The sequence below is a fragment of the Mirounga leonina genome, unplaced genomic scaffold (assembly GCF_011800145.1).
Source record: "Mirounga leonina isolate KUSES-001 unplaced genomic scaffold, KU_Mleo_1.0 Mir_376, whole genome shotgun sequence".
In the NCBI taxonomy this organism is placed as follows: domain Eukaryota; kingdom Metazoa; phylum Chordata; class Mammalia; order Carnivora; family Phocidae; genus Mirounga; species Mirounga leonina.
Genome location: NW_023270718.1, coordinates 11,773,932 through 11,800,777, shown reverse-complemented (window position 1 = coordinate 11,800,777; position 26,846 = coordinate 11,773,932). Strand labels below are relative to the sequence as shown.

Sequence of the window (26,846 nt, the reverse complement as noted above, 5' to 3'; positions counted from 1 at the left end):
TGCAACTTCAACATGAACAAAGGGAGTCATGAGGAAGCCCTCTCCCTGACAGAGTCCTGTGTGCCCGGAGCTCCCAAGCCCCTGCCACCAGCACCACCACCACTACTTGGGGCCTCTCTTCTCCTTGAAAGCCTCCCGATAGCAGCTGACGATGTTGTTTATGGCCCGGCAGACTCTGAGGCTGCACTCCAGGTTGGGGTCATCGCCACTGATGATCTGCAGGCCAGCATCACAGTGTGCCAAAGCCATGGCCCGGTGTCTGGCGGTGAGCTGGGCGCGCCATCCTCACCCTCCTCTGCAGTCGCATGCCCCTCTCTGGTCCCATCAGCTCCTCATTGGAGAGCCCGCCCGGGGCTCTGCAGCAGCTCCACCTCATCTGCCTCGGTCACCTCTCTAAAACCCACACCATGGGCCAGTGCCAGGATGTCCTGCAGGATCTGCGGCAGAGTTGCTACATGCAGCCTGTTGGCATCCTGCTGGATGCCCTCGCGCCACAGCTTCCTCCACCCCCCATTCAGGGTAGCTGGTGGGACCTCCTCCCAGGACTCAGAGATGTTGTAGGCAGTGTCAAGAATGCTGCAGTCTCGGGGCGCCTGGGTGGCTCAGTCGTTAAGCATCTGCCTTCGGCTCAGGTCAGGATCCCAGGGTCCTGGGATCGAGCCCCGCATTGGGCTCCCTGCTTCTCCCTCTCCCACTCCCCCTGCTTGTGTTCCCTCTCTCACTGTCTCTCTCTGTTGAAAAATAAATAAAGTCTTTAAAAAAATTTTTTTTTAAAATAGCTTTAAGTACAATTGTCTTATATTATATTATGCATATTTAAAGGGGTAGGGATGTGGCTCATTGAGAAAGATGTAGCAGGGGTGCCTGGGTGGCTCAGTCATTAAGCGTCTGCCTTCGGCTCAGGTCATGGTCCCAGGGTCCTGGGATCGAGCCCCGCATCGGGCTCCCTGCTCAGCGGGAAGCCTCCTTCTCCCTCTCCCACTCCCCCTGCTTGTGTTCCCTCTCTCGCTGTGTCTCTCTCTGTCAAATAAATAAACAAACAAACAAACAAAAAGAATGCTGTAGTCTCACCAGAAGTCAAGGACCACCGACTGCTGGTCCCTGCCTCCCACCCGCAACGCCAACAGGCAGAAGACCGTCCGTGGGTAGAAGGCCTTGAAGGTGGCAACAATGCCCTGGTTCATGGGCTGGACGAGGGCCACGGTTTTCTTGGGCAGGTACAGCACACGCACGTGGTCCGAGAGGTCATCCAGGCTCCCAGGGTGGCCAGGGGCACGGTCCAGGATGAGCAGGGCTTTGTACGGGAGGCCGTACCGGGCACAGTCCCTCTCCACAGCTGGGCAGAAGGGCACAAACCACTCCTGGAGGATGCTCGTCGTCACCAGGCCTCCGTGTGTGAACGCCACACCACGGGCAGGTTGGGCCTGGAGCAGCCCCTGAGGGCATGCAGGTTCTCCGAGGGATACAGCAGCAGCAGCTTCACCTTGAAGCTGCCGGCCGCACTGCCAGCAAGCCGCGGCGTCAGGAGATCTCGGGCTGACTTCTCCTCCAGGGAGAGGAGCATCCTGGCAGGCAGTCGCTTCCAGAAAGCCCAGTCTCATCCACGCTGAACACCAGCTGGGGTGGTACCCGCCCTCCTGGATCACTCTCCGCACAACGCGGGGTACTTGCGCACGGCTGCCGCAGTTGGGCCCACAGCCTCGACACCCACCCCAAGGCCAGGCACCCTCAACTAGCCCCGAAGGCCTCCGATGGGGCACCCTCACCCTGCTCCCACCTGAGGTCCTCAGACAGGCTGCGAGGCTTCTCCGGGACGAGGATGACACTGATGGGCGCGTTGCGCTGGTTCTGGTCCTCGGTCCACACGCTTAGCAGCCGCTCCATCTTCTCCACCGCCAGGCTGCGGCTGCGCGTCAATCTGGTGGCCGCTGGGAACTCGCTTGGATCTTCTCCTTGTTGTCACAAATGGTGGCCACAGTGGAGGTGGACAGCCCCAACACCTTCCCGATTCTGCTACGCTTCTCTCCGGCTTCGAAGCACCACAACATCTCAAGCTTCACCTGCAGGTTGATAGCCTCGCGGTCCCCCTCGGTGCTGTGGCGCTGGCTTGCACTGGGCGGCCTCTGCAGAGGGATCTTCTGGCCAGAAACGGAGGAGGCTCTATCTGCATCCCTCTCTCCAGACATAGCTAAAGAATATGTGTTTTCCCGCCCTGTGCCGGCTGATTCCAGTGCCGCTGCTGCCCTGGCCCTGACCTGCTGTAAAATGGGGAGAAAACGTTTACTGGTGGGAATGTAGACAGGCTTGGATAATCCTGTCAAAGACCATTAATAAATCTCCCTCATTTGGCCACAGAGCTCACTTCCCACTGAATGAATTCTGGCCCCATGGACTAAATTAACTTCAGCCTCAGTAATGCGGCAAGCCTCTGAAAACCCACTACCACTTTATAACTGCCTCCCAATGGCCATACTGTTCTAAGTCAACTACTTCAGCCCGCCTCCTGAAGGATCCAGGGTAACACAAGACACAACAAGCTGATGTCAGACCAAAGGCAGAAATCAGAAATTAACAGGTTGCGGGGGGCGGGGGGGGCCTCAAAACATTGTGGCTGGGTACAGGAATTTATAACAACTGTTCATAAAACTGAACTCTGAGCTTTCAGGCCGCCAAGGAGGAAAACAAGAAGCTGTCCAGTTACAAGAAATGCATTTTCATGGCTCTGAGCTTGCAGAGACCCTAAACAATATAATTAAGGATATCAAAACTCACAGTTTTTGCTTTGTGTTGTTTTGTTTGCTTGTTTTGCTAGAGGTAAGAACTGACCTTTGAACAACACAGAGTTAGGGGACCCCCCCCAAGCAACTGAAGATCCACTTATAACTTCTGACTACTAATAACTTACTGTTGACTGGAAGCTTTACCGATAAAATAAGCAGTCAATTAACACATACTTTGTATGTTGTATGTATTATACACTGTATTTTTATAATAAAGCTAGGAAAAAAAGAAAATGTTATTAAAAGCACAAAGAAAATACATTACAGGGGAGCCTGGGTGGCTCAGTCAGTTAAGCGTCTGCCTTCAGCTCAGGTCATGATCCTGGAGTCCTGGGATCGAGTCCCATGTCAGGCTCCCTGCTCAGCAGGGAGTCTGCTTCTCCCTCTGACCCTCAGCCCGCTCGTTCTCTCTCTCGCTCTCTCTCTCTCAAATATATAAATAAAATCTTAAAAAAAGAAAAAAGAGAGAAAAGAAAATACATTACTGTATTATATTTATAAAAAAAAAAGGGGGGGGCGCGCCTGGGTGGCTCAGTCGTTAAGCGTCTGCCTTCGGCTCAGGTCATGATCCCAGGGTCCTGGGATCGAGCCCCGCATCGGGCACCCTGCTCCGCGGGAAGCCTGCTTCTCCCTCTCCCACTCCCCCTGCTTGTGTTCCCTCTCTCGCTGTGTCTCTCTCTGTCAAATAAATAAATGAAATCTTTAAAAAAAAAAAAAATCTAGGGTGCCTGGATGGCTCAGTCAGTTAAGTGTCTGCCTTCCCCTCAGGTCATGATCCCGGGATCCCAGGGTGGAGCCCCACATCAGGCTCCCTGCTAAGTGAGGAGTCTGCTTCTCCCTCTCCCTCTGACCCTGCTTGTGTGCTCTGTCACTCTCTCTCTCAAATAAATAAAATCTTTAAAAAACAAATCCACGTACAAGTGGACTCATGCAGTTCAAGCCCATGCTATTTAAGGGTCAACTGTACATGGACATGGTAAAAACATGCAGACAGGCTACTGCAGAACCAGGCAGGGGGCCTAGAGGCAGCCAGGGAAACCCACTTCCCCTGTATCCTTCCACAGCAATGGAAGACCATGCACCGTTTCTTTCAGGAACAGCATCTCTCAGAGCTCAACTCTGTACTGTTGATTTGTGACTGGAGTTTCACAGTGAAGCATCCTGTGACACAGAGGCAAGCTTTGGCCCCTATCTCATGGGGGAGAGCCATCCCTGGGGAGGCTATATAATGCCCGAGGACCAAAAGCCCTCCCCACATCAAGGTAAGCCTGACCAAGGAATGGGAGGCCAACTGTTTGCCACAAAACACCTCAGTTCCCTTCCCTGCCCAAAGAGACAGCCACACTAGGCTGCCATGAGGACTGAAGGTGAGACAGCCCTCCACAGTGCTCAGCACCAAAGCAGGGGCTCCAGGGACATCCATGTGCTGAAGGCTGGGCTGATCTAGAGGATCGGCAGGCCAAGAGGGCAAGAGGAGGTGAAGAGGGGTGACAGCTAGGACAGGGGTGTGTGTTCTGAGATGGGCAAGACAAATGACTCCTAAAGAGGCACTAAAAGGAAAGGGTTGAGCGGCTTGTGACACTGGAAGGGCCCATAAGAGATGAAGTGAAACAGCAGGTGCAGAGCATAAATGGGCTTTCTTTGGAAGTGTCTATATACCCACACACAGACAGACAGACACACGTGTGTGTGCCGCATACGCACATATAAAACAAGGGAGAAAGGACACACAAAGGCTAACAATGGCCATCTCCAAAGAGGCAGACTAGCTGTGAGGCTTGAAATTTACATACTTTTGTTAAAATTTGAATGACTTTATAATACACATACATTACATTCTTAGATTTAAAACATAATGGGAGGATAAACTGATACTGATCAGCATATTACTTTCTATCTCTGTGCAACAGAAACTATGACTAAATTGATAACAGAAAACTCACTTTGGAGAAGTGGCCAGTAAGATGGGGAAGAGGAGCCTGCTGGCGTGGGGGCCTGAAAGAAGCAAAGCCAAGATCAAAGCCAGCCCAGGGGGCACAGCCAAGGCACCCCGGACAGAGGAGAGGTATCCCAGTCCCCATTACAGGCCAGTGTGGTCAGTCCTGCCCACAGTTGTGTCCTCTGGGCCTACCAAATGCTGTTTTAAATTGTGAACTGGTACCAAGAATAAAAACCTAGTTTTGGGCTTTCCTGACAGCAATGTTTAGCCACACCCAAAAGAAGCCGAGACCAGGCAACCCCATCTGTGCCCCAGTCTCACCCCTGTGCCTTTGGATTTGGGCACTGGGGTCCCGAGACCTCAGGACAAGCACCTAGTCTACTATTCACACAGTGCAAGCCTGGGGATACCCCACCCTCAAAACCAGGAGCTGAAGGAAGCTGCAGGGCAGGCTACTGGGCCAAATCTGAGGGTGAAGGGAGGTGGGAAGAGGCTGGGCACAGCTGCTGAAGTGACCCTCCAAGGAAAGGTGGTGAGAACCTTCCTTTGGCTGCAGCCAGATATTCAGTAAAGGGCTGACTCAGCAGCCCTGGGTTGTCCAAACCCTGCAGGTTCCAAAAGTTTGGCCCTTGACGTGCTCCTAAGAGGTAACCTCTAAGCCCTTGGAATATTCTGCCTGTTAAAGCTGTCTTTGTTTACCTAAGGACTTGGGCCAAACCAGATACTTCATGCTAACAATGTGAGTTATAGTGGTGACCCTGGGCCACACTGTACCAATCTGACCTCTGGGAGGAGTTGAGATTGAGTAACTAAAGTCAGTATGCTCCATGCTTATGTGACTGACCCTCACTAGAAACCCTGCCCACCAAAGCTCAGGAAAGCATCCCTGATTGCTGCACTGTCATGTATCACTGCTATGAGAATTAAGCAGTGTCCACATGACTACCCTGGGAAAGGACATGTGGAAGCTCATGGCCACTATCTCCCAGACTATGCACCTTTTTCCATTGCTGATTTTAATATGTATCTTTTCACTGTAATCAACTATAATCATGAGTATAACAGCCTTGTTGAATTCTGTGACTCCTTTCAGCAAATCATTAAGACTAAGGGTGGTCTTGGGGACCGCCACACACACCTTGACATTGACAGCCAAGGAAAAAGTTTGAGACATCTGGCTTCTGAACTTCAGGACAGAATCACAGCGATCATCTCCGAGGCCACACAGAGAAAGTAAGGGCCAGACCCTCTACCCTCTCTCACGTGGGGCCACTGGAGGGACCAGCAACAGGACAAGGTCAGGTAAGGGCACGGAGCAAAGGGAGGAGTGTTCACGTACATGTGAACTGTGGCAAACTTGAAACCATGTGATTTCAAGGATGAACGGACAGAACCAGACACATCCCACAAGAATCACATGAGTACCAGGCCTGATCCATTCGGTAACCCGTAGGCCGCTGTTCCAACATCCACAATGTCATTGCAAAATCGCTTTTTTTTTTTTTAAGTTTATTTCTTTTTTTAGTAATCTCTACAGCCAACATGGAGCTCGAACTCATGACCCCGAGATCAAAAGTCACATGCTCTTCCGACTGAGCCAGCCAGGTGCCCTACACACTCTCTTTAGAGTGTGCATCACCTAAGCATCCATTCAGCAGGAAGCTGAGAACTAGAACTAAAAGACAGACCTCAAAGGAGGAGGCAAACATTGGATGTTGGTCAAGAGACAGCCTGCCTCAAAACACTGGCAGCAAGCTTAGAAAAGAGCACAGTAGTACCACCAAACACCCCACAAAGACTACAGACACATGCCTCCAAAATGCCTCACCTGCACCTCACGTTCATGCCTAGGCGAAAACAGTCATGCATTATCAAGGTCTTCCTTAGCAGTAACTGAATCCAGTTTGCAGCTTTTCCAACATGTGCAGAACCAGATTCATCATGTCCCCCTCAGACACCCCAGCACCATCCAGCAGTGGCCTCTCCTCAGGGGTCTGGGTCTCATGCCCTCCTCAGTTTCTAACTGTCTTAATTCCAATCTCTTCCCTTTGTTCCCATAGCTCTAGGAGTAGATACTATTCCCTGCAGTCCTTACTGCCATGACACCTTACAATTCTTTCTATACTTTTCTCCTCCTTCAATAACTGGTTAAATGATTTACATTAAAATTCCCTGTTAGGGGCACCTGGGTGGCTCAGTCATTAAGCATCTGCCTTCGGCTCGGGTCATGATCCCAGGGTTCTGGGATCGAGCCCCGCATCGGGCTCCCTGCTCAGCAGGAAGCCTGCTTCTCCCTCTCCTACTCCCCCTGCTTGTGTTCCTGCTCTATCTCTCTCTCTCTGTCAAATAAAGAAATAAATAAAATCTTTAAAAAATAATAAAATAAAAAAACTCCCTCTGTTAAAACAAATGGTGTGTTAAGGGGCACCTGGATGGCTCAGTCGTTAAGCATCTGCCTTTGGCTCAGGTCATGATCCCAGGGTCCTGGGATCGAGCCCCGCATCGGGCTCCCTGCTCCGCGGGAAGCCTGCTTCTCCCTCTCCTGTTCCCCCTGCTTGTGTTCCCTCTCTCGCTGTCGCTCTCTCTGTCAAATAAATAAATAAAATCTTTAAAAAAAAAAAATTCCCTCCGTTAAAACAAGTGGTATGTTACCATTCCTGAAAAGGTCAAACAGTCTCACCATATGACCCAGCAATTCCACTCCTAGGTAAATAAATTAAAATCTTTGTGTCTCTATGGGTTTGCTTATTCTGGACATTTCATTAAAGAGAATCATGCAGTATGTGGCTTTTTATGACTTGCTTCTTTCACGAGTGTCATGTTTTCAGTGTTCACCTATGTTGTGGTATGTAATTACCTCTTTTTTATGGCTGCCAGGGCATTAGGAGGAGAAGAACGGAGAGTGACTCCGAATGGGCACAGAGTTTCTTTGGAGATGTTTAAGTTATGGTATTAGGCAACAGTGATGGTTGTACAATCCTGTAAATATACTAAACCCAGGGACTGTATACTTTTTTGGTATGTAAACTATAACTTAGTAAAGCTGGTTTTGTTTTTAATCGCTATGGTTTCTACTTCTTGATACAGAGAACCAAGAAAGCAGAAGGCACTGCATAGGTATGTGTGAGCAAACACATGAACAAATGCCAGGATGAATGATGGCATCCTAACCAACCACCTCTCCTTCCCATTTCATGGTTATCCCCTCCTCACGGGCACATAGGCACACATGTGGCCTAAGGTGAAGATGTCACATGGCAGGAAATGCAAGCCATCCCTGGCCAGGCCAACCTCTGTGCTCACCTCCTTGTGCCCCCACTCCCTCCAGAGAAAGGAGGACACCCTAATCGTGACTGGTGGTCTCACTATCCAACTCTCCAAACAGACTAAGCTCCAATAGGGCAGAAACCTTGCTTATTCCTTTCCCTGCTTGACTTATATGGCCTGGAACACGGCATGCATTCAGTGATCTTGTGAGAAAGTAAAAAAGGAAGAGAAAGGAGGCCCAGCACACCCTGAGAGGGTGAAATGTCATGCCGATGTCGAGCTCACATCTCTGGGGAGCTCACAGGCTAGAAAATGCTCCGAACATGGTCCAGCTTCTGAGTCTTATTCCCAGCAACGAGAACACTGGGCCAGGGTCATGGGTTGTGTCCCCTTCTGCATTCCCCAGCCCCCAGGAATCCCAACCAGCCCCTGGGCCCCTGTGGCTCACCAGTCTCCTGCATCATCTGAGCAAGGTCCTCCACCAGCGCCACAGCCTCCTCACCACTCTCAGGGCACTGGGACTCCACCCAGACCAGGGTGTCAGGTGGCAACACACCCAGGAACTGCTCCAGCACTAACAGGTCCATCATCTGCTCCTTGGGGTGTGCTTCGGGCCTCAGCCACTGGCTGCACAGCTCCTGTAGCCTGGCTAGGGCCTCTTGGGGCCCTGCTGCCTCTTCATAGTGGAAGCTGCAGAAGCGCTGCCAGGGTCCCTACAGAGTCTGGGCAGCAGGGTTGAGGGCTGAGAATTGGAGAAGGGTTCAGGATCCCATGGGGCAGCCTCATCTTCCTCCATCTTGATGATCACGAGCTCTTCCTGACTGAGGGGTGCTGGGTCGGCTGCCATGGCAAGACCTTGGGAAGTTGGCCTCCCCTGCACTCACTCAGGCCACACACCGTCTTCCTGGGACAAATGCCCATCCAGTCAGGGCCACTGATCATGCACGCCCCTCCAGTCACCCACACCCTCAAGGCCACTTGCTGCTGGGGAAACTGTCCCCAAGTCTGGCCGGCTGGCAACCTGGTAGGGGATACCTCCAGCCTCAACCTCCCCATCTGTGCCCTCAAGAGAACAGCTGGCACTGGGAATCTGGTTAAGAGAAGAGTGAACCCACCCCTGCGGAACTTTACAATAGCTCATGCCAGACTGGATAAAGGTGGGAGAGTTTTCCTGAGGACAGGGGGCACAGACATGCCATGTTTCAGTGAACTGAGAGAATCCCACCAGCAGTCAAGCAGAAGTGCAGGCGGGAACTAGCAGAGGGTCAGTGCCCAGGGAGGGTCTGAGCAAGTGAAGGGTGCAATCAGCCAGGCACCAGGAAGAGTGATGTGGGGGACAGACTGGAAGGGCAAGATGGAAGCTAGGGACAGCATGGGCCAGGTGCAGGGAGAGCGATAGCTGACTCACACTGGAAGGCCTTCCTTCCCCCATGGCAGACTCCTATGGAGCCTGAGAGGCTCAGCTCACACCAATTAGCCAAGCTCAAAAAATGACAAGGAAAGATGTCCACTCTACAATGTTAAACAAGAAAGTAATCTGTGGCCCTCCTCACGCAACATGATCCCACTGATGTTAACATTTGAAAACAAACCTCTGCGGTGTTATGTGTGTGTGAGTGCACGCAGGAGCTACCGTTATAAATGTTCAGAAATGGGTCCTGAAAAACAAACTCCCAGTGGGCGAAATCTGGGAAAAATAACTGGAGGAGGACATCCGCTTTTTCTTTTCTAAATCTCTACATACTGTCTGCTTTTGGGGGGGGGGGGGCAACGGCTATTTGTTACCATTGCAACTTTAAAAGAGAATAAAGGCTGTTTTCACTGCCAGCGCATGTTTTTAAAAGGTTTGGTCAGGGTTCCCCAGACCGGGGCAGTTCCATGCCCCACACACACCCAACCACCGGGCTCCTGACTGCCAGGTGCCCTGAGGAGGTGATGGCTACGGGAGAGAACATTCTGGGCCGCGGGATCAGCTCAGGCCAGAGCCACGTGGCCAGGGCAATGCTGCAGAGCCTCTGGCCACGTAAGGGTCTGGATTTTAACCCCCGAGGGCGGAGAGCGCCCTCCCGGAGCACTCTAAGGACGGACGCACGTGGAGTGGGAGCAAAGGGGGAACGCAAGCCTGGGTTGCGGAAATCCAGAGACGCCCCAGAGGAAGTGAGAACAGTTCGGAAGGAGCCCGGTGGGTCTGCATCTGAAAGGGAACCAGTGGAGGGAAGCCCAGGAAACTGGGCTCAGGAGGGCAACAGGGCCCATCCGCAGGAAGAACCCGCAGCAGCGGTGAGAGCCCAGCTCAGCCCAGAACCACTTCCGGGTCAGGACGCGCCCGCGCAAGGCTGGGTATCCCAGAGGCCCCCGCGCCGCCCTTCCTCCAGGACGAACGGGGCTCCCAGGGAAACGGGCGGTGCTTCTCTGCGCCAAGTCCCCTGCCGTCCTCCGCCGGGCTGCACACCCTACCCCAGGCCTTTCCGACGCTTCTGGCTGCACTGCGCCCGACTCACCACCCCCCGCAGCCACACAGCCCAGCTCCACCGCGCAGGGACCGCGACCAACCACCCTGGCGAGGAGAACGGGGAGCTCCCGGCCCCTCCACTGACTGCTGCCGGCGCCCGTGCCCTTGCCCTCGCGCGTGACCCCCGCCCCCGCTCGACATCCCACGCAAACACCGCGGGAGGGGAGGGAGGCAGGAGTCGGTTGCTTCGGCGTCGAAGACAGGCTGTTGGTGAGGTTCTCTGGCAAATGCAGTCCCCAGCGCGTCCGAGAATCAGCCTGTGGAGCTGCAGGAGACACCGGGCTTCCCTGACCCACCACCAGGGCCACCCTAAAATGCTCAGGGGCCTGGGAAAGCTGGCTGGTTGAACGAACCCAGGGCTCCCCGCTGCGCGCTTACTGATGGCCGGGCGCCTGAAGAAACAAGCCCTGGAGCCAGACGGTCCGGTCACAATGCCTGCATGACCTAACTACTCCTTCCACCCGGTCACCGGCCGCTGGGCCTGCTTCAGCGGCTGTACGGCACTCAGCCTCCCCCGAGGATACCCCTTCCTCCTGGGCCTTAGGCTTTCACCAACCACCCCACCACACTGGGCTGCCTCTGTCAAACCCCTCGGTACCGTGTGGCATTTTGAAATGGGCGTTTCCTGTCAGCAAGGTCCCTGACGCCTGAGACACCACTTCCCCAGAAAGCCTATCAGGCCTGGTCCTCTGTGCCTGGCTAGGTGGGGGTTCCTCCTGAGTCACCTGTCATAGCCTTGTCACAGAGAACGGAACAACCTCTGGACTGGCAGCTCCTGAAGTCAGTCTCACTCACCCTGGTCTCCTCAACAGCTGGCTCATAAAATGGGCGATTAATCCAGTCCGTCACCAGAATCCTAAGAAAAGCTTCCCTTTTCTGTCATCCCTCTTACCATTCTCCCCAGGAAAGCAAGCACGGGGCCTCGTCTGACCTTTCTCCCAGTAAGGCTGGCCCTTCAAGCCCCTCCCTGGCCCCCGGCCCCTGTGATATGTTGACAGCAAGCCCATCAATGCAGACGGAAGTAGCACGCATCCTTCCTCCCACCTTTATTTCTTGGCATGCGTGTCTGTGTGTGTGTGCACACACCTGTGTCGAAAGGAGTCCACAAGCCCAGACATCCCTGTCCCACCACCTGTGGCTCATCCAGCTGGAGCACAAGAACACCTTCCCTTGCTGACTATCTGTGTTTTGGTGACCCAAGAGGTGTTTCTGCAGTCAGGTGGACACCCCATGATGCCTGTTGTTACAGTTTGGGGGACAGGAAAACAAACTGGAATTAGGGGAGATAATAAGACTGGGGGGTGGGGTGTCCACCAGAATCAGAGCTTTGGGTCTAACTCAGGGAGAGGCTGGGCTGTAGCCAATGCACTGGGAGTTAACCCTGAGGTGATCACAGCTCTTAGGAGTGGATGGTATTTTCCAAAGAGCACCAGAACTGGGAGACCATCACAGCCACAAAAGGCTCAACCTCAAAGGCTAGAGGGAAGCCAAGACAACGATAGCACAGAAACTCAGGGAAGAAAACATCTCCAAATGAAGGAAGTGAACCCTGGTATCAAAATCCACAGTGAATCAAAGTGCTCAGGCACAGGAAAGGTAACAGAGACCCGGATCAACAGAGGCCATGGAAGCAGGAAGAGGTGAGGATGGCATGGAGAGGGACAAAGGACATGCCGAGAGCAGGAAACCCTCATCTAAAGTTGGCAAGGAAGGGTCACAATGGTGCAGGGAGTAAGAGGTCAGGTTTGGAAAATGGGAGAGGTGGGTCTCAGTGCTGGCCCCTCACCACAAGAAAAGCTGCCCTGGCAGGCTGTGCTGGGCAACTACCATACTACAGGATGTGTCCCTGTCATGGGTGGGCACTCCTGGGCCCTGCAGTTCATCTGCCAGTCAGAGAACACTACCCTTCTGTTCCCCAAGCCCGAGCTGTGTGTCACTATACAAAGACCATAGAGCATGAGATAGGAGAACTCTAGGGGAGAAGTAGCAGTATCTGACCTCCAGAAACAAAACATCATTAGAGAGAGATCATGTGAGGTCAAGCCCAAGCCCCAAATCATACAGGACAGCCAGAGGTCTGACCTTCATGACCTGTGCCCTTAGCCACATCCCCACCCTCTATGGGCCCCACTTGGGGCAAGGGCAGGTTTCCTGCCAAAGCCCTTGTTGCCACTGTCACGGGGCCCCCTAAGGATGCAGCTGCCCGGGCCTGTCGCCTCCTTTCCCGGTACAGCTCCCGGAGGCGGGCAAGGGCACAGTGGACACCCCGGGACACCCGTAGGCTGCGCTCCCGGTTTGGATCATTCTCCATGAGGACCCGTAAACCAGCAGCAAAGTGAGACAGGGCCTGGGCCAGGTGCTCGGTGCTCAGAGCACCCACATCAGCTTCCTCGGTCCCCACACCCACCATAGCCTCTGTGAAATCTGGCTCTGGTTTTCTGGAGACCGAGACTTTCCCTGCCTTCCAGGGCAACCCAGAGCCGCTGATGTCCCCATCTTCTGCATCCTGGGGGCTGCCGTGGGGTGGGGGCTCCCCCTGGGCCTGCAGGAGGCTGGCGACATCGGCCTCAGCTGCATCTCCAAGGCCCACATGGCTGGCTAGTGCGACAATGCTGCGACGGAGCTGAGGCACGGTGTCAGGCTCGGGGGTGCCAGAGGGGACACACTCGGGCCAGAGCTTCCTCCAGGCACTATTCATGGTGGCAGGCTGCAGCTCTGCCCAGGCTTCGGCTATATTGTCCACAGCAGTCACAACAGTGTAGCTGCGCCAGAATTCCCGCACAGAGGGCCGGTCTTCCCCAGCTGTCTCCTGGACCAGCTGGCTGAGCGTGCGGCGCAGGTAATGGGCCTTGAATGTGGCAATGACACCCTGGTTCATAGGCTGGATCAGGGCCGATGTGTTCTTGGGCAGGAACTCAACTCGCACGTGGGCTGAGAGGCCACCCAGATGAGCAGGGTGGCAGGGCGCGCCATCCAAGAGCAACAGGGCTCGGTGTGGGAGGCCGTGGCTGGCACAGTAGCTCTCCACGGCAGGGCAGAAGCAGCCAGTAAACCACTCCTGGAAGATGCTGGGTGTCAGCCAGTCATTGCGGTTAGAGCGCCAGACCACAGGAAGGCTGGCCTTGGAGCAGCCCTTGAGGGCACGTGGGTTCTCTGAGGGGTACACCAGCAGCGGCTTCAGTTTGAAATCACCAGCTGCATTGCCACCAAGCAGCAGAGTCAGGTGGTCCTTGGAGGCCTTGAGGCCAGGCCCGGCTGCCCCTTCCAGGGCCAGCAGCATGCGCTCCGGGAGCCGCTTCCAGAACAGGCCCGTCTCGTCCACATTGAAGACCTGGCATGGTGAGTAGCAGCCCTCCTCCAGAATGGTGCGCAGCACTGGGGGATAGTGGGCAGCAGCCTGGGTGTCAGCCACAGATGGCTCATCTGTCAAAAGCACATTGTGGCGAGCCTTGAATCGGGCAAACCAGCCATTACTGGCCCCAAAGGTCTCAGCCTGAGTGCCATTACCCTGCTCATGCTGCAGCTGCACAAAGAGCCGTCGTGCCTTCTCCTGGATGAGCAGTGTGCTGATGGGCAGGTTCTGCCGCTTTTGCTCCTCAATCCATAGGCTCAGCAAGCGTTCCATATGGCCCATCACCACACCCCGGCAGCGGGTCAGCTGCGTGGCGCTGACAGGGGTGGCTGCCTGAGAATTGGCCCGGATCTTGTCCTTGTTGACACGGATGGAAGCGACGGTAGAGGTGGCCAGCCCCAGGGCCCGGGCAATCTGAGTCAGCTTCTCACCTTCCTCAAACCTCCGGAGCACCTCTAACTTCACATGCAAGGTGATGGACTTTCGGTCCCGCTTGACACTGTGGCGGAGGCCAATCCCACCAAGGGGTGCCTTCCCCGACATTGGCAGCCGGGGAGTTGTCTTCATTCCGCCTCCCTGAGCCACGCACCTTGATGAGGTCTCTCCCCAGGGCCTATCCACAGTAGCTACCAATGTGCCCCCAATGGCAGCCTCTTGGCCTCTCCTGCCATACCTGCCTCTGCCTGTAAGACAAGGACACATGGGCATTAATGTGTAAGTACATGGAAGTCCCAACCACCAGCTGGCCTTCCCATGCTCTGACACAGAGCACCCAGCCCTGCTGACCACTGCCTCAGAGGCATGCCCAGCCCCTTCTTTCCCTACTGCTAAAAACACTGCACACACACTTCCAAGCATTCTTTGCATCTAGAGGAGCATGTCACTTACTTTTAGCTTATGAGATCAAGACAAGTCTGCTAGGAGACTTTGCTCTCTTCCCCCAGCAAACCTCTTGTAACCACGAGACAGTCTAGAAACCACCTCCCACACACTGATGAGCAAATGAGCTACCCATTTCCATGCTTCCCACCCAAAGACATCAAACATCAGTGTTTGTTGCTCCTAAAGACATCCACATCCTAATCCCTATTAATAAATTACCTTATATGGCAAAAGGGACACTGTAGATGTGATTAAGTTAATAATCTTGAGATAGGGAAATTATCCTGGCTTATTCAAATGGGCCCTACATGTAATCTGAGGGGTCCTTGCAAGAGGAGGCAAAAGATTTCACTCAGAAGGCGGCAATGTGACCACTAGAGCCTAGAGCCTCCAGAAGGAACCAGCCCGGCTGATACCTTGATTTTAGCCCACTGAGACCCATCTCAGATTTCTGACCTCCAAAACAATACATTTGTGTTATTTTAAACCACTCATTTTTCAGTAATACCTTACAGCAGTCATAGGAAACTAACGCAGGAGGAAACCAACCTAATTCGTGCCACCCCATAGAGCACCTGGGAATAGAGGAGGAAGGTGGTTCTCCGTACCACAGCCACAAAGATTCAGTAAGCACTAAGATCCTGCTCCCCCCTCTCTGCTCAGAGTTTTCCCAGCTCTGAGTAAAAGCCACCATCCTCACCAGATTCGTCAAGCACTTCAAAGCCTCCTCCTTTACTTTGCTCACTCCTGCCCACATCCTTGGGGCAGACTAAGGGTGCTCCTGTTTCCTTCAGCCCAGGGCCCAGGCTCTTCCCTGTTATCTGCATGGCTCGCTCCTTCTCCTACAGATCTCTGCTCAAATGTAACCTAATCAAAAAGGCCCGCCCCACCTACATTTTATTATGCATCTGTCACATGCTGCCTGAGGGCAGGAGCTGTGTCTGCAGAGCTCTCTCTTGTGTCCCCAGCCCTGGGAATAGTGCATCCAGCTTGCTGATGAAATTATTAAATGAAGTACAGCGGTGGGAGGCAGGTTTCTCACCTTGTCCCTATCGCATTACGAACCATGTGAAAGTAGCACCTGATCAAACAGTAAAAAAAAAAAAAAAAATTGAAGGAGTGCCTGTCAAAGCATGGACAAATGAGTGAAGGTCCGTTTTTACAGCGGCTATGGCACCTATCGGTATCGCATCAATACCTTCAAGGATTCATGGGCTGCACATGCTTGAAACAAGGTGGCACAGGACCCTCGAGCCTGGAGGCAGTGAAAGGTGGGAGGGCATGGGAAAGGTTCCTCTTGCCTGGAAGCCGTCCCCGAATTCTGAACCCCTCACGCGCCATTGTTCTTTCTCCAACATTCACGCCTCCCTCTGCTCACCCACAATTTTAAATGAATTCACCCATGTGTTCATTCACTCATTCCCTCCCTCCCTCCCTCCCACTCTCGTGAGAAAGTCTCCAAGCGCGCCGCCGGGGAGGCTCGCCGCCCAGTGTCTGGGTGGAAGACAGGGTTCGTCCCCGTGAGACTACAATTCCCAGGCAGCCGCGGGGCCGCCGGAAGCTTCGATTGGCCCACCCGCGCTCGTCCCGGACTGAGCGCGCAGCGGCCTCTGTCCGTTCCCTTCCCGAGAAACGGCGCCCCAGCCCCAGCCACCGGAGCCGGGGCCCCCGCGCGGCCGCCCGCCCTCACCTCCGGACCGCGACGCGGGCCGGCTGCTTCAGCTCTTCCCCACCTCCTGCCTTACACCGCCCTTTTCCGGAGGCGGCCGAGCTCAGCCGCCATGTTCCCGGCGGAGGCGGAAGATTGCCGGCGACTGCCGAGATTGGCGGAGTCCGCGTGGGGCCCGCCCCCGACGGCGCTCTAAACCCTGCGCCGGGCGCTCCCAAGCCTGCCGGGAAATGTAGTTCGGCGTCGAGGACGCAGGGCATAGAGGCTAGCCGGAGGCGCTGGAGGCTGCCTCTGCCCGAAGCGGGCTTTCTGCTTCCTTTCTCTCGAATTTTCCCCGCCGCTGACTTTCTGTGTCCTTACTTCATCCTCCCTATCTCCTTCCAATTCTGGCTCTGTTTTCTCTTTCTCTCGGTTTGTCCCCCATCCTGGAGAATTAATTCCGCTGAGACTGTCAAGTGTTTTTTTAAAGGTTAAAAATAAACTCAATGAGGGGCACCTGGGTGGCTCAGTAGTTAAGCGTCTGCCTTCGGCTCTGGTCATGATCCCAGCCTGCTTCCCCCTCTCCCACTCCCCCTGCTTGTGTTCCCTCTTTCGCTGTGTCTCTGTCAAATAAATAAAATCTTTTAAAAATAAATAAATAAATAAACTCAATGAGTGCGTGTCAAAGAGCTATTTACCTCATGGAGGAAACTAGCAGCAGGATGACATAGGTAGTTCCAGGAAGATGAGGAAGAAGGAACAGAAAGGGTGAAAGAAATGAGGAACACTGAAATAAAAGCCCAAAGTCGAATGAGTGCCCTACAGGGCAGCGGCCCCGGGTGTCTCAGTTCCTGCTCAGTGTCCTAGGGGTGATACAACTCTAACCCCAAGCATTTGCAGCCTGGATTCTGATCGAAAGGTAGTTCCGAGACTACTTGGTATACAATGCTAGGAAATGCAGAGAGGGCTCCCAACCATCTTTTTTCGTCCTATTGTCAAATTTTGGATACGTTTTCCTAACAAATCTACCTCCAACTGTCTCTCTTCTTGCTGTCACCCTTCTCCAGGTCTTTGAAAACTCTCCCTCCATCCATCTTTGGTGTATCTCAAAGTCCTGTCCCTTTCTCTCCCTTTGCCTCTGTATGCCTGTATTCCTTGTCTGTATCTTGTCTTTGTGAACCTCTTCTTCCTCTCCCTCTGTCTCTCCTTTCATACCCATCCCTTCCTGATCTCCCTCCCCCTTGCTAACTTTTCTGACACTCCTGCCTACCCGGGCCTGACTCTCCGATCCTCTGGCTTCTTATCACATTCTCTAAGTCTCTGAGAGTGGAAATCCCTCCCTGATGACTTTCTTTCCTATCGGTGTCTCGGTCTCTGTATCTGTTCTATTACGTTCACCGTCTCTCCTCAAACCTCTCTGCCCCTGAGTAGGCCCCCACAGGCTCTGGGCCTCTCCCTGCCCGTCTTTGTGTCTGTCTCTCCTCACTGTCTCGCTCGACTTCCCTGCCCCTGTCGGCTTCCCAAGCCCTACCCCACCTTCCCCATCGCCTCTCAGATGCCCACCAGGTCCCCGGGGTTGCGCTGGAGACCGTCGGGTCGGCCCCACGGTTACCATGGAGACTCCCAGGCCCGCCTACCGCTCACGAACACAAAGGAACGTCGCGCGGCGCTAGCGCACACGGAGGGCCCAGCCGACTACATTTCCCAGAAAGCACTGGGCCGGGCCTCTTTGCAATTTGCAGTCCGGGCGGGCAGTGGAGGAGTGCCCCTTTTTTCTGCAAAAGGTTGCCATGGAGACATGGGCTGACGGCGTCCTAGCGAGAGCGGTGATTGGTGCAGAACCCTGCTAATCCCTGGAAGGCCCGTCAAAAATTGAGGCAAACGTGGTGGGGGGCATGCGCGGTTGGGAAGGCGGTGCTGCTGTCTGTGGCCCCCTGAGAAGCTTGCGCACGTCGACGGGGCACGGACGCCTGGATCCGAGGCGGGGAGCGCGGGAAGAGGCGGCCGGGCGTGTGATCTGATCGTTGCGAACAACGCTACCCCGGGGAACGGGAGGAGGGGGGAAAAGGAGGCGAGGGTGGGGGAAGGGCAAGGAGGCACTCGGGCTGATGCGTGGAGCATTCTGGGAGACATAGTCCGGCCGGGGAGGGGGAAGTCGGCGAGTGCGCATGCTTAGGAGCGCGGAGCGGCCGGCTGAGCGTGGAGGTGAGGGCGGGGACCTCTCAACGAGGAAGGCTTGGGGGGGACCGGGGCGGCGGCCGCGAACTCTTGGATTCCCGCTACCCGGCGGGACCCGGAGCGCAGAGCAGGGACCTAGCACTCCTTCTCGGCGAGCCGGGCGCTGTCGCACGATGCTCTTCAATCACTGTGCATTGCCACAGCGACAAGGTCTAGGAGCCCCGCCCCCCGGTTGCCATGGCGGCACTAAACCCGCCGGGGGAAGCGGGGGCGGGGGGGGGCGTCTCTCGAAAGTGGAAGTTGCTCTTCAAGATTTCTGGTAAATGTAGTTCAGGAAGCTTCGCAGTGGCTGGCTGGCTTAAAAATGGTCCAACTTTCTCCCAGGGTTGCAGGTTGGCCTGGAACCTTGAGGAACGGAAATTTGACCCACGGGATCCGGCGGCCCTGGAAATCGAATCTACTCACTTAATAAACTCAGATTTCTTCACAAAGCCCGCACATTATTCCCAGCTGCAAAGGGAGCAGCAATGGCGGGGGAAGGGGGGCATCCCCTCTTACGGGGGACGGTAAAGATGGGGAAACTGAGGTTCACAGAAACTCGCCAGGGTTACGTAGCAAATAGGCAAGATCAGAATCTTCGACCTTGCTTGCAGGCGCCTGGTCCAGTTGTCTTGGTGCCTTTGTGGGCCCCCTGGAAGCTCCCATCACCTCCTAACCCTGCCTAAATCAGGAAGCTGAAGAGATGGTGGGGCCTTACATGGTGTGATAAGTTGGGCCTATTCAGAGGATGGGGCTGAATGGGGGGGGAGAGGGGGATGCTGCCTGGAGGCGTGGCCACAGAGTTGACCTTGCCCATCTGTGGGGGTGGGGAGCAGGTGGAGGGAGGCTGCCCGGTGGAACGAAGCTGAGAGACTTGATGGGAGAGTGGGTGGTGCAATGATGGGCTGGTGTTCCGAGGGGGGAGGGGGGCCTGTAGTGGTGCTTATGCCTACGTGGTAAATATTGCAAATGTCATTTACCTGGCAGTGGGAGAGCCGCAGGGCAGGGATGGGGTGGTGCATGTAGAAGAGCAGGATTTAAGGGAGGAGTGCCTTCTATGCCTAAGAAGCACCCTGTGTTTGGAACAGGGGAATGTCAGAGACTGTGTGTAGGTCCCAGCTAGAGACCAGAGACACAGGTGCCTGGCATGTGACCACCACTCTGTGCCTCAGTTTTCTTATCTGCCTTCTACTCAGTGGAGGTCTGAAGATGGAACAACGAAGCATACAGTAGACGCTCAAATAAGCATTTGCTGCCACTGTTTGTCCTCGCAGTAGCCTCATCCTATTCCTCTCCTAGGGGAAGACATTATCCTCGGAGCCCCCGCCCAGTCTTTCCAATGAGGCCTGCAGCACTAGGCTCCCCAGGTCACATGTCCCTGGAAGATGAGGGACCTGTCATGGTGAAGCTGGAGGACTCTGAGGAGGAGGGTGAGGCCGCCCCGTGGGATCCCGGCCCAGAGACTGCACGCCAGCGTTTTCGACACTTCCACTATGAGGAGGAAGAGGGTCCCCGTGAGGCCCTGGCCCGGCTCCGGGAGCTGTGCCGCCAGTGGCTGCGGCCCGAGGCGCACTCCAAGGAGCAGATGCTGGAGCTCCTGGTGCTGGAGCAGTTCCTGTGCGCACTGCCCCCTGAGATCCAGGCCCGTGTGGAGGGACAGCGGCCAGGCAGCCCTGAGGAGGCCGCTGCCCTGGTCGAGGGGCTGCGCCAGGAGCCAGGAGGCCCCCGCAGATGGGTGAGTCAGTGGCCCTGAGCCAGGGTCCAGGCTGGAACAGTATCCAGCTCTGCCTCACCCTGGAGAGTGCCATGCTTGACCAGACACCTGTTCCTTGTGGTTTGGAAGTGGTCACTTGCAGCAGACCTTGTGTGAGAGTAGCCAAGCTTCCAAGGCCAGCTTCACTGGCCCATCCCTGCATCACGTGGAGTCATGGACGCGGGAGGGGATGCAGGGTGGAGAGAGAGGGAGACCACTGGGCATTCGTGGGTGTAAGCAGCAGGAGAGCAAATGCAGGTGGTCCCTTCACTCCTGACTCAGTGCTGGGGGGATGTGGGTCCATGGAGAACCTCGTGGGTCAGGACCTGGGGTCCTGTGATGGGGAAGATGCCCATGAACCCCCTGCTTGTGCCCAGCCGAACTCTCTGCATGGGTCCCTGATGGAGGGGGGGCGCCTCCCCAGGTCACAGTCCAAGTGCAGGGTCAGGAGGTGCTATCAGAGAAGATGGAGCCCTCCAACTTCCAGCCCCTCCTTCAAACCAAGCCTCAGACTCCAGAATGTGGGCCTAGGACACCATCTGAAGCCACACAAGAGTCACCACTGGGCCTTCGGGTGAAAGAGGAGCCCACGGTTACAGAGGACCCAGGTGAGGGCGGCCAAGGCATGCATGGCCCAAAGCCTGATTGGGTAGACCAGAGGAGTCTGGCCTCAACAGCCGGAAGGTCACCTGCTGGATGGAACTATTCATGTGCACTGGTGGGCCCCCCCCCCCCCCCCCCCGGCACTCCATCCTGCCTAGCCAGTGGCCATCACTGTTCCTCACATGCCAAGTCTGTCACAGCTGTGTTTCTGTGCTCTCCCCCGGCATGGCGCAGGCTGTTGGGGTTTCGAGGTGGGGAGGCATGTGGGGTTCGCTCCCCAAGGAGATCCATTGAGAGACGATAGCTGGTCTCTGGGGAGCAGGCAGCAGGCTTGAATATGGGTAGGTGTGGCTGAGGGAGGACCCCAGGGTGCTGGGAGGCATGCCCCTCCCTATTTTACTCCTTCCAGGCAGATGCCAGCGCTGGCCACCCACACTCTGCATCATTCCTGTGTGGACCCTGGTGCAGTGCTCCTCTCCACCCTCACTGGCCTTCCTGCCCAGGGCTCATGCAGGGGTGCAGGGCACAGACCTGAGTCTGTCTCATCCTGCTACAGCTCCTCCTATGGCGTTCCAGGGGGTTCTGCCTTACTCCAGCCCCAAGCGTGGATTCCAGCATCTAGCATATCACTGAGGAGGGCAGTGGGGTGGGGACACCCTTGGGCCACCTGACCCCAACCTTCCTCTACAGAGCTTCTGGATTCTGGGCCTGCAGCCAACCCCCAAGAAGCCACTTCCACTCTCCTGCCTGAAGAGGCCCAGGTGAGCCCCGTACAAGCCATCCTCCCTGTGTGGGGAGCCTCAGTGGGTGGGGGTCGGGTAGGTCCCTCTCTGAGCCTAGCTGGGCATAGACGAGCAGCGACCACTGTGGTTTCAGGGCTGTGAGATAGTGCTGGACCAGGCCTCTCCCCACAGTGAGACTGGGCTTGAGGGGCCTTCATGGAGGGAGCATCCTGGGGCCCTGTGGCAGGAGGAAGCTGGGGGCATCTTCCCTCCAGGTGAGTGAGACCGGGCATGGTGGGGCTGGGCCCTCTGCATGGGCAGCACCACATTCACCTAACCCACTCCTGGCCCTGCCCTCTCACTCCAGCATCTCCAAGCTCCTCCATTCTGTGGACTGTTTCTTGCAACATATAACCTTCTGTGCTCTCCCCTGGCATGGAGTAGCTGTTGGGGTTTTCCTCAAGCCCTCTGCTGACTTCAGGCTCCCTCCAGGTGCTGCTCCCCACCACAGTAAAACCTGAGAACAGGGCCTGTATTCCCCAGACCCCCATCCTCTCCCAGCCCTAGCATTCCTGGAAGGTCCATAGATTCTGGGTTTGCCCTACTGATTGGGTAGCAGGGGAGGGAGGGTCTGGATCTGGCAAGGACCTCCAGTTAGCAGACAGTGGGTGGGCAGGAGGGACCTGGATCAAGCAGGACAGAAGAGGAAGCCAATGGCCCCCTGCTGTCCACCTCAGCTCTACTGCTCTCAGTCTGCCATCATCCAGTGTCTCTGCCTCTTCTTCCTTGTTCCCTGGACCCCTCCTCTTTCTTGGTTTACTCCCTTGCTCTAGTGGACCTTCCTGGGAACTCTGGTATGGGAGATAAAAAGTTCTGAGGTGCTACATCTTTAAAATACACTTACCTAACATTCTGTATTAGGCTACTTGGGCTGCATGAAGAATTCTTGTTACTAATTCAGTTTCAAAGCTTTTTCATCATCATTGTTGGTAAGCCTTTTCAGTTTGAAATTCATACCTCTCATTTTTGGGAAACTGGCTTGAATTGTTTCTCTGATTTCCCTTCCCTCCATTGTTTTGTTCCCTTCTTTCTGGAATGCGTATTACTTGGCTGTTGGCTATATTGCTTCCTCAGTATGGTCTCTTAACCTCAACCCAGCCTTTTGCCAGGATGGGGAGAAGAGATCCAGGAATCAGAGCTACAGCAGTGCCCACTATTTGCTCAGAATTCTGTGCAGACAGAGCCCAGGGCTGGTCCATGCAGTAGTTCTGAACAGCCTCCCCAGCGTGCTTCGTGGCCCTGCCCCTTCACCTCCATGGCCAGAGCTACCTGGTACCTCTAACTCCCAAACTTTTCTTCGAGTCTTCTTTGGGGTCAAACAGAGTGATTTTTTTTTTTTTCTTCCATTTTCCTCACTGCTGGCTTAGTATTCACTTTCTACAATCTGCTACACAGTTACTCTTTGCCCCTCAGCTTTCCAGAATAGAAAATGTCAGAGGTTTGTTTGTTTCCTTTCCTCTTCTTTAACCTTTGTGGATTTTATGCCCCAAGAAACAAAAACTTTGTTGTTGTTTTTACTGTTGTTTCAGGATGGGACTAACAAATAGATACCATTATTAGCCAGAAGTCCCTATTCGCTATGTTTTTTGTCAGTAAGGATTCTAAGTCTTTCTTTTTTCATAATGTCCTTGTTTCATGGATGCCGATCCGTCCTTTGAGGATTTGGACATACTTTAGTGTCCTTTGCAAACTGGTTAGCTAGTTTGGTTTCTTCAGGTGTGAATTCTCCCAACTGCTTGCACTGTTGACAGTCTGCCCTTCATAGCTGTAGGACCTTCCTGTTTGTCCCCACATGAGACAAGCATCCTGGTGGGTGAGAGGCTGCCACAGGATCCATCATAACCCTGAAGTGGAAGGATCATCTGGGCCCCAGGATGTTCAGTGAAGGTACTTCTGGAACCCAGCCAAAAGCAAGCAGCTTATTCCTGGCCAGGTCTGTGGGAGGACTGCACTAACCTAGCCCATGTCCTCAACCCCGAGCTTCATGACAGAGCCTGGCTTTAATCCCCAGGTCTAAAGCCCCAGGGGCTTTAGAGCTCACTGCACAGGCTCTGGATTCCTGAACCTCACCAACTGTCCTTTCTTCCTTTGGAGTTGCCCAAAATATTTTTAAATTTTTTCTCAGGTTCTGTTGTCGTTTCTGCATGTTGGAGTTGAGGGAGTAGGATCTGGCACATCCCCCATCTGCTATTTTAGTCTTCAGCTGGCTGGCCAGGCTCGGCCTTGTCGGCTTTGTGGCCGACCACTGCCTCCAGTTTGGACCTGCTTCTCTCTCAGTTCACAACCCCACAGTCTTTCAGCTTTCTCCATCCACACTGGTGGCACCACCTCAGACTCCTTGGCGGGTTCCTTCTTTGCAGCCCTGTTCTCTCCGTTGACAACCGCGGCTCCCAGCTTCAAACACTCATTCCCTTCAGTTACCTTGGTCTCTCCATTAAGGATGCCTGGCTGCTCTCCTCACCCCTCAACCAACCATCTCTGCAGCCACTGTCTTCATCATAATATTGTGAAAGGCTAATGCATTCACATGTTAGAAAATTCAAAAGGCACAAGTAAGTATACAGTATAATGCCCTTCTCTTGCCTGTGTTACGCAGTCTTGTTCCCCAACAGCCAACATTACCATCTTCTTGTGCATCCTTCCAAAAAGATTTTGTGCATAAAAGAGCAAACACACATTCAAATACATACCTTTTTCCCCCTTTAAAACACACGTGAAGGTCTAATCACCATGTTTCACACCTGACATTTTTTGTGCATCTTCCCACTTCACACAGCAACAAATACTCTTGTCTCTGGACAGCTGCATGGAGCCCCACTGTGGCTCACTGTGGAGACACTTATCCATCCAGGCAGGCTCCTGCTGACATTCCTTTGGGTGGAGTTTCAGTGACGGACTGAGAAATCTCGTATATATAGGTCATTTTGGACAGTGGGGAACACAACTGTTGAAGTGCATGAAAGTGAAACTTTCATTTTAATGTATTTTGCCCCACTGACTTCCCATTAAATGCTCACCAGCAAGGCATGCAAACACCTGAGTCCCTCTGGGGAGAGTATGAAAATGGTAGTTGAGTACAGCTCTAATTTGCAGTTTCTTATTAGGTGTGAACTCAGCATATTTTATGGGATACAGCATTAGTTACATCCTTTGCCTGTGTTTGTCAGGTCATCGGTCTTGTTGATTAATTGGAGCTCTTTACTTAGAAGCTTAATTAGCCCTTTGCTTCTGGAAAATGTGTTTGTCATTCCTTTTTTGGATCCAAGGTTGTCTTTGCTGTGCACAAATGATCTCCTTTGATACAGTATAATTTATTACTTTACTGTGGCAACTTACGGATTTTCTGTCACCCACTGAAGCCCTTGCTAGTCTCTTAGTCTCCCTGATTTAACTTCCTTCAGCTTTTCTCTTTCTCTAGCCCCTGCTTCTCAGCTGCATTTGCTCACACCTCCCTTCTCACACAGCATCTAATGCTGGAGTGCCACAGCGTGGCTAGGACCTGCTCCTTCTTTCCATAGAGACCCACTCTTATTTGATCACACACGGGCCAGGGCTCTGTGTGCCATGCATATGCCACAGCACCCATGTTCACATTTCCCTGAAGCCCGAGCCCCAACTCCTGCACCCCACAGCCTGCATGCAGTCTCTCTCCCTCAGATGCCCCATGGACATCCCAAGCAAGGCACATCAGACCAAAGTCCTGCCGCCTACCCCCCTCCCATCCCCCTTTCTTTCCTGTTGGGTCCACTTCCAACCCCCCTCAGACCCACGCACTTCTGTGTATTTGTAGAAACCATCATCACTAGTGCAGGGCCACCTGCCCCATATCTGCCCTACAGCCCTTCCAGAAAGGCAATGCTTGCAAACTGAAGCCAGGCCTGGAAAGCTTGTCGCCATCTTCTGAATCTTCCTCATGCTAGGTTCTGTCCCACTGATGCCTCTGTAGGGAGGCCTGCACAGAAAGAATCCTTACCCCTGCCACCTCTGTCAGCCTCACTGGCTAGTTTCAGGTCCTTCTAGTTCACCCTGTTTACCATGGGCTGGAGTGGGGCCAGGCGCAGTTCTCTTGGTATGAATGAGGGATCCCCTTGTGCAATGCAGGGTTTGCGCTCCACATGGACAGCATCTCTGCTGGCCCAGGCACTGTGAGCCCCCACCTCCACATCCCCTGGGACCTCGGCATGGCCGGCCTCACCGGCCGACTCCAATCACCCTCCCGTGAAAGTGGCTTCTCACATGCACTCGTGCTCCCCAGTGGCCCTGGAGGTGAGCAGAACCCCACGAACGAGGGTCCCCGCCAGCTCCTGGGCCCCATACTGCCCACTGCCCGCTGGCGCGCGCCCAGGACCCAAGGCCGGGGCCGGGGCCGCCCCAGCACAGGCCCCGCGGTGGGGCGGGGCGGCCGCTGCGACGTGTGTGGGAAGGTGTTCAGCCAACGCAGCAACCTACTGAGGCACCAGAAAATACACACGGGAGAGCGGCCATTCGTGTGCGGCGAGTGTGGCCGAAGCTTCAGCCGAAGCTCGCACCTTCTGCGCCATCAACTCACGCACACCGAGGAGCGGCCGTTTGTGTGCGGCGACTGTGGCCAGGGCTTCGTGCGCAGCGCGCGCCTGGAGGAGCACCGGCGAGTGCACACAGGCGAGCAGCCCTTCCACTGCGCTGAGTGCGGCCAGAGCTTCCGGCAGCGCTCCAATCTGCTGCAGCACCAGCGCATCCACGGCGACCCCCCGGGCCCCGGCACCGCGCCCAGCGCGCCCCCCACGCCTCCCGGCGCACCGGAGCCCCCCGGCCCCTTCCCCTGCAGCGAGTGCCGCGCGAGCTTCCCGCGGCGAGCCGTGCTCCTGGAACACCAGGCAGTGCACACGGGTGACAAGTCCTTTGGCTGCGTGGAGTGTGGCGAGCGTTTCGGCCGCCGCTCCGTGCTGCTGCAGCACCGGCGAGTGCACAGTGGCGAGCGGCCCTTCGCCTGCGCCGAGTGCGGCCAGAGCTTCCGGCAGCGCTCCAACCTCACACAGCACCGGCGCATCCACACAGGCGAGCGGCCCTTCGCCTGCGCCGAGTGCGGCAAGGCCTTCCGCCAGAGGCCCACGCTCACGCAGCACCTGCGC

General features: G+C 54.8%; 2 protein-coding genes across 5 annotated transcripts in view; one reads left to right on the top strand and one right to left on the bottom strand.

The window, feature by feature from the left end:
- Positions 1-994: 994 nt before the first annotated feature.
- Positions 995-26,846, bottom strand: part of LOC117997787 (tigger transposable element-derived protein 1-like) — a 30,075-nt gene continuing 4,223 nt past the window's right edge. Inside the window, 3 exon segments of the mRNA XM_034986168.1 lie at positions 995-1,928; positions 1,931-2,258; positions 12,906-14,533. Coding sequence (XP_034842059.1) covers positions 1,729-1,928; positions 1,931-2,258; positions 12,906-14,417 — 2,040 coding nt within the window. The 5' untranslated portion in view covers positions 14,418-14,533 and the 3' untranslated portion in view covers positions 995-1,728.
- MZF1 (myeloid zinc finger 1) overlaps positions 18,137-26,846 on the top strand; it is an 8,993-nt gene continuing 283 nt past the window's right edge. Inside the window, exons 1-6 of one of the 4 annotated variants that reach the window (XM_034986184.1) lie at positions 18,137-18,206; positions 19,897-20,332; positions 20,775-20,958; positions 21,644-21,714; positions 21,830-21,950; positions 25,837-26,846. The exon at positions 25,837-26,846 is cut by the window's right edge and continues 283 nt beyond it. In XM_034986184.1, coding sequence (XP_034842075.1) covers positions 19,937-20,332; positions 20,775-20,958; positions 21,644-21,714; positions 21,830-21,950; positions 25,837-26,846 — 1,782 coding nt within the window. In that variant the 5' untranslated portion in view covers positions 18,137-18,206; positions 19,897-19,936. The other 3 variants (XM_034986183.1, XM_034986182.1, XM_034986181.1) reach the window with 3 other exon arrangements.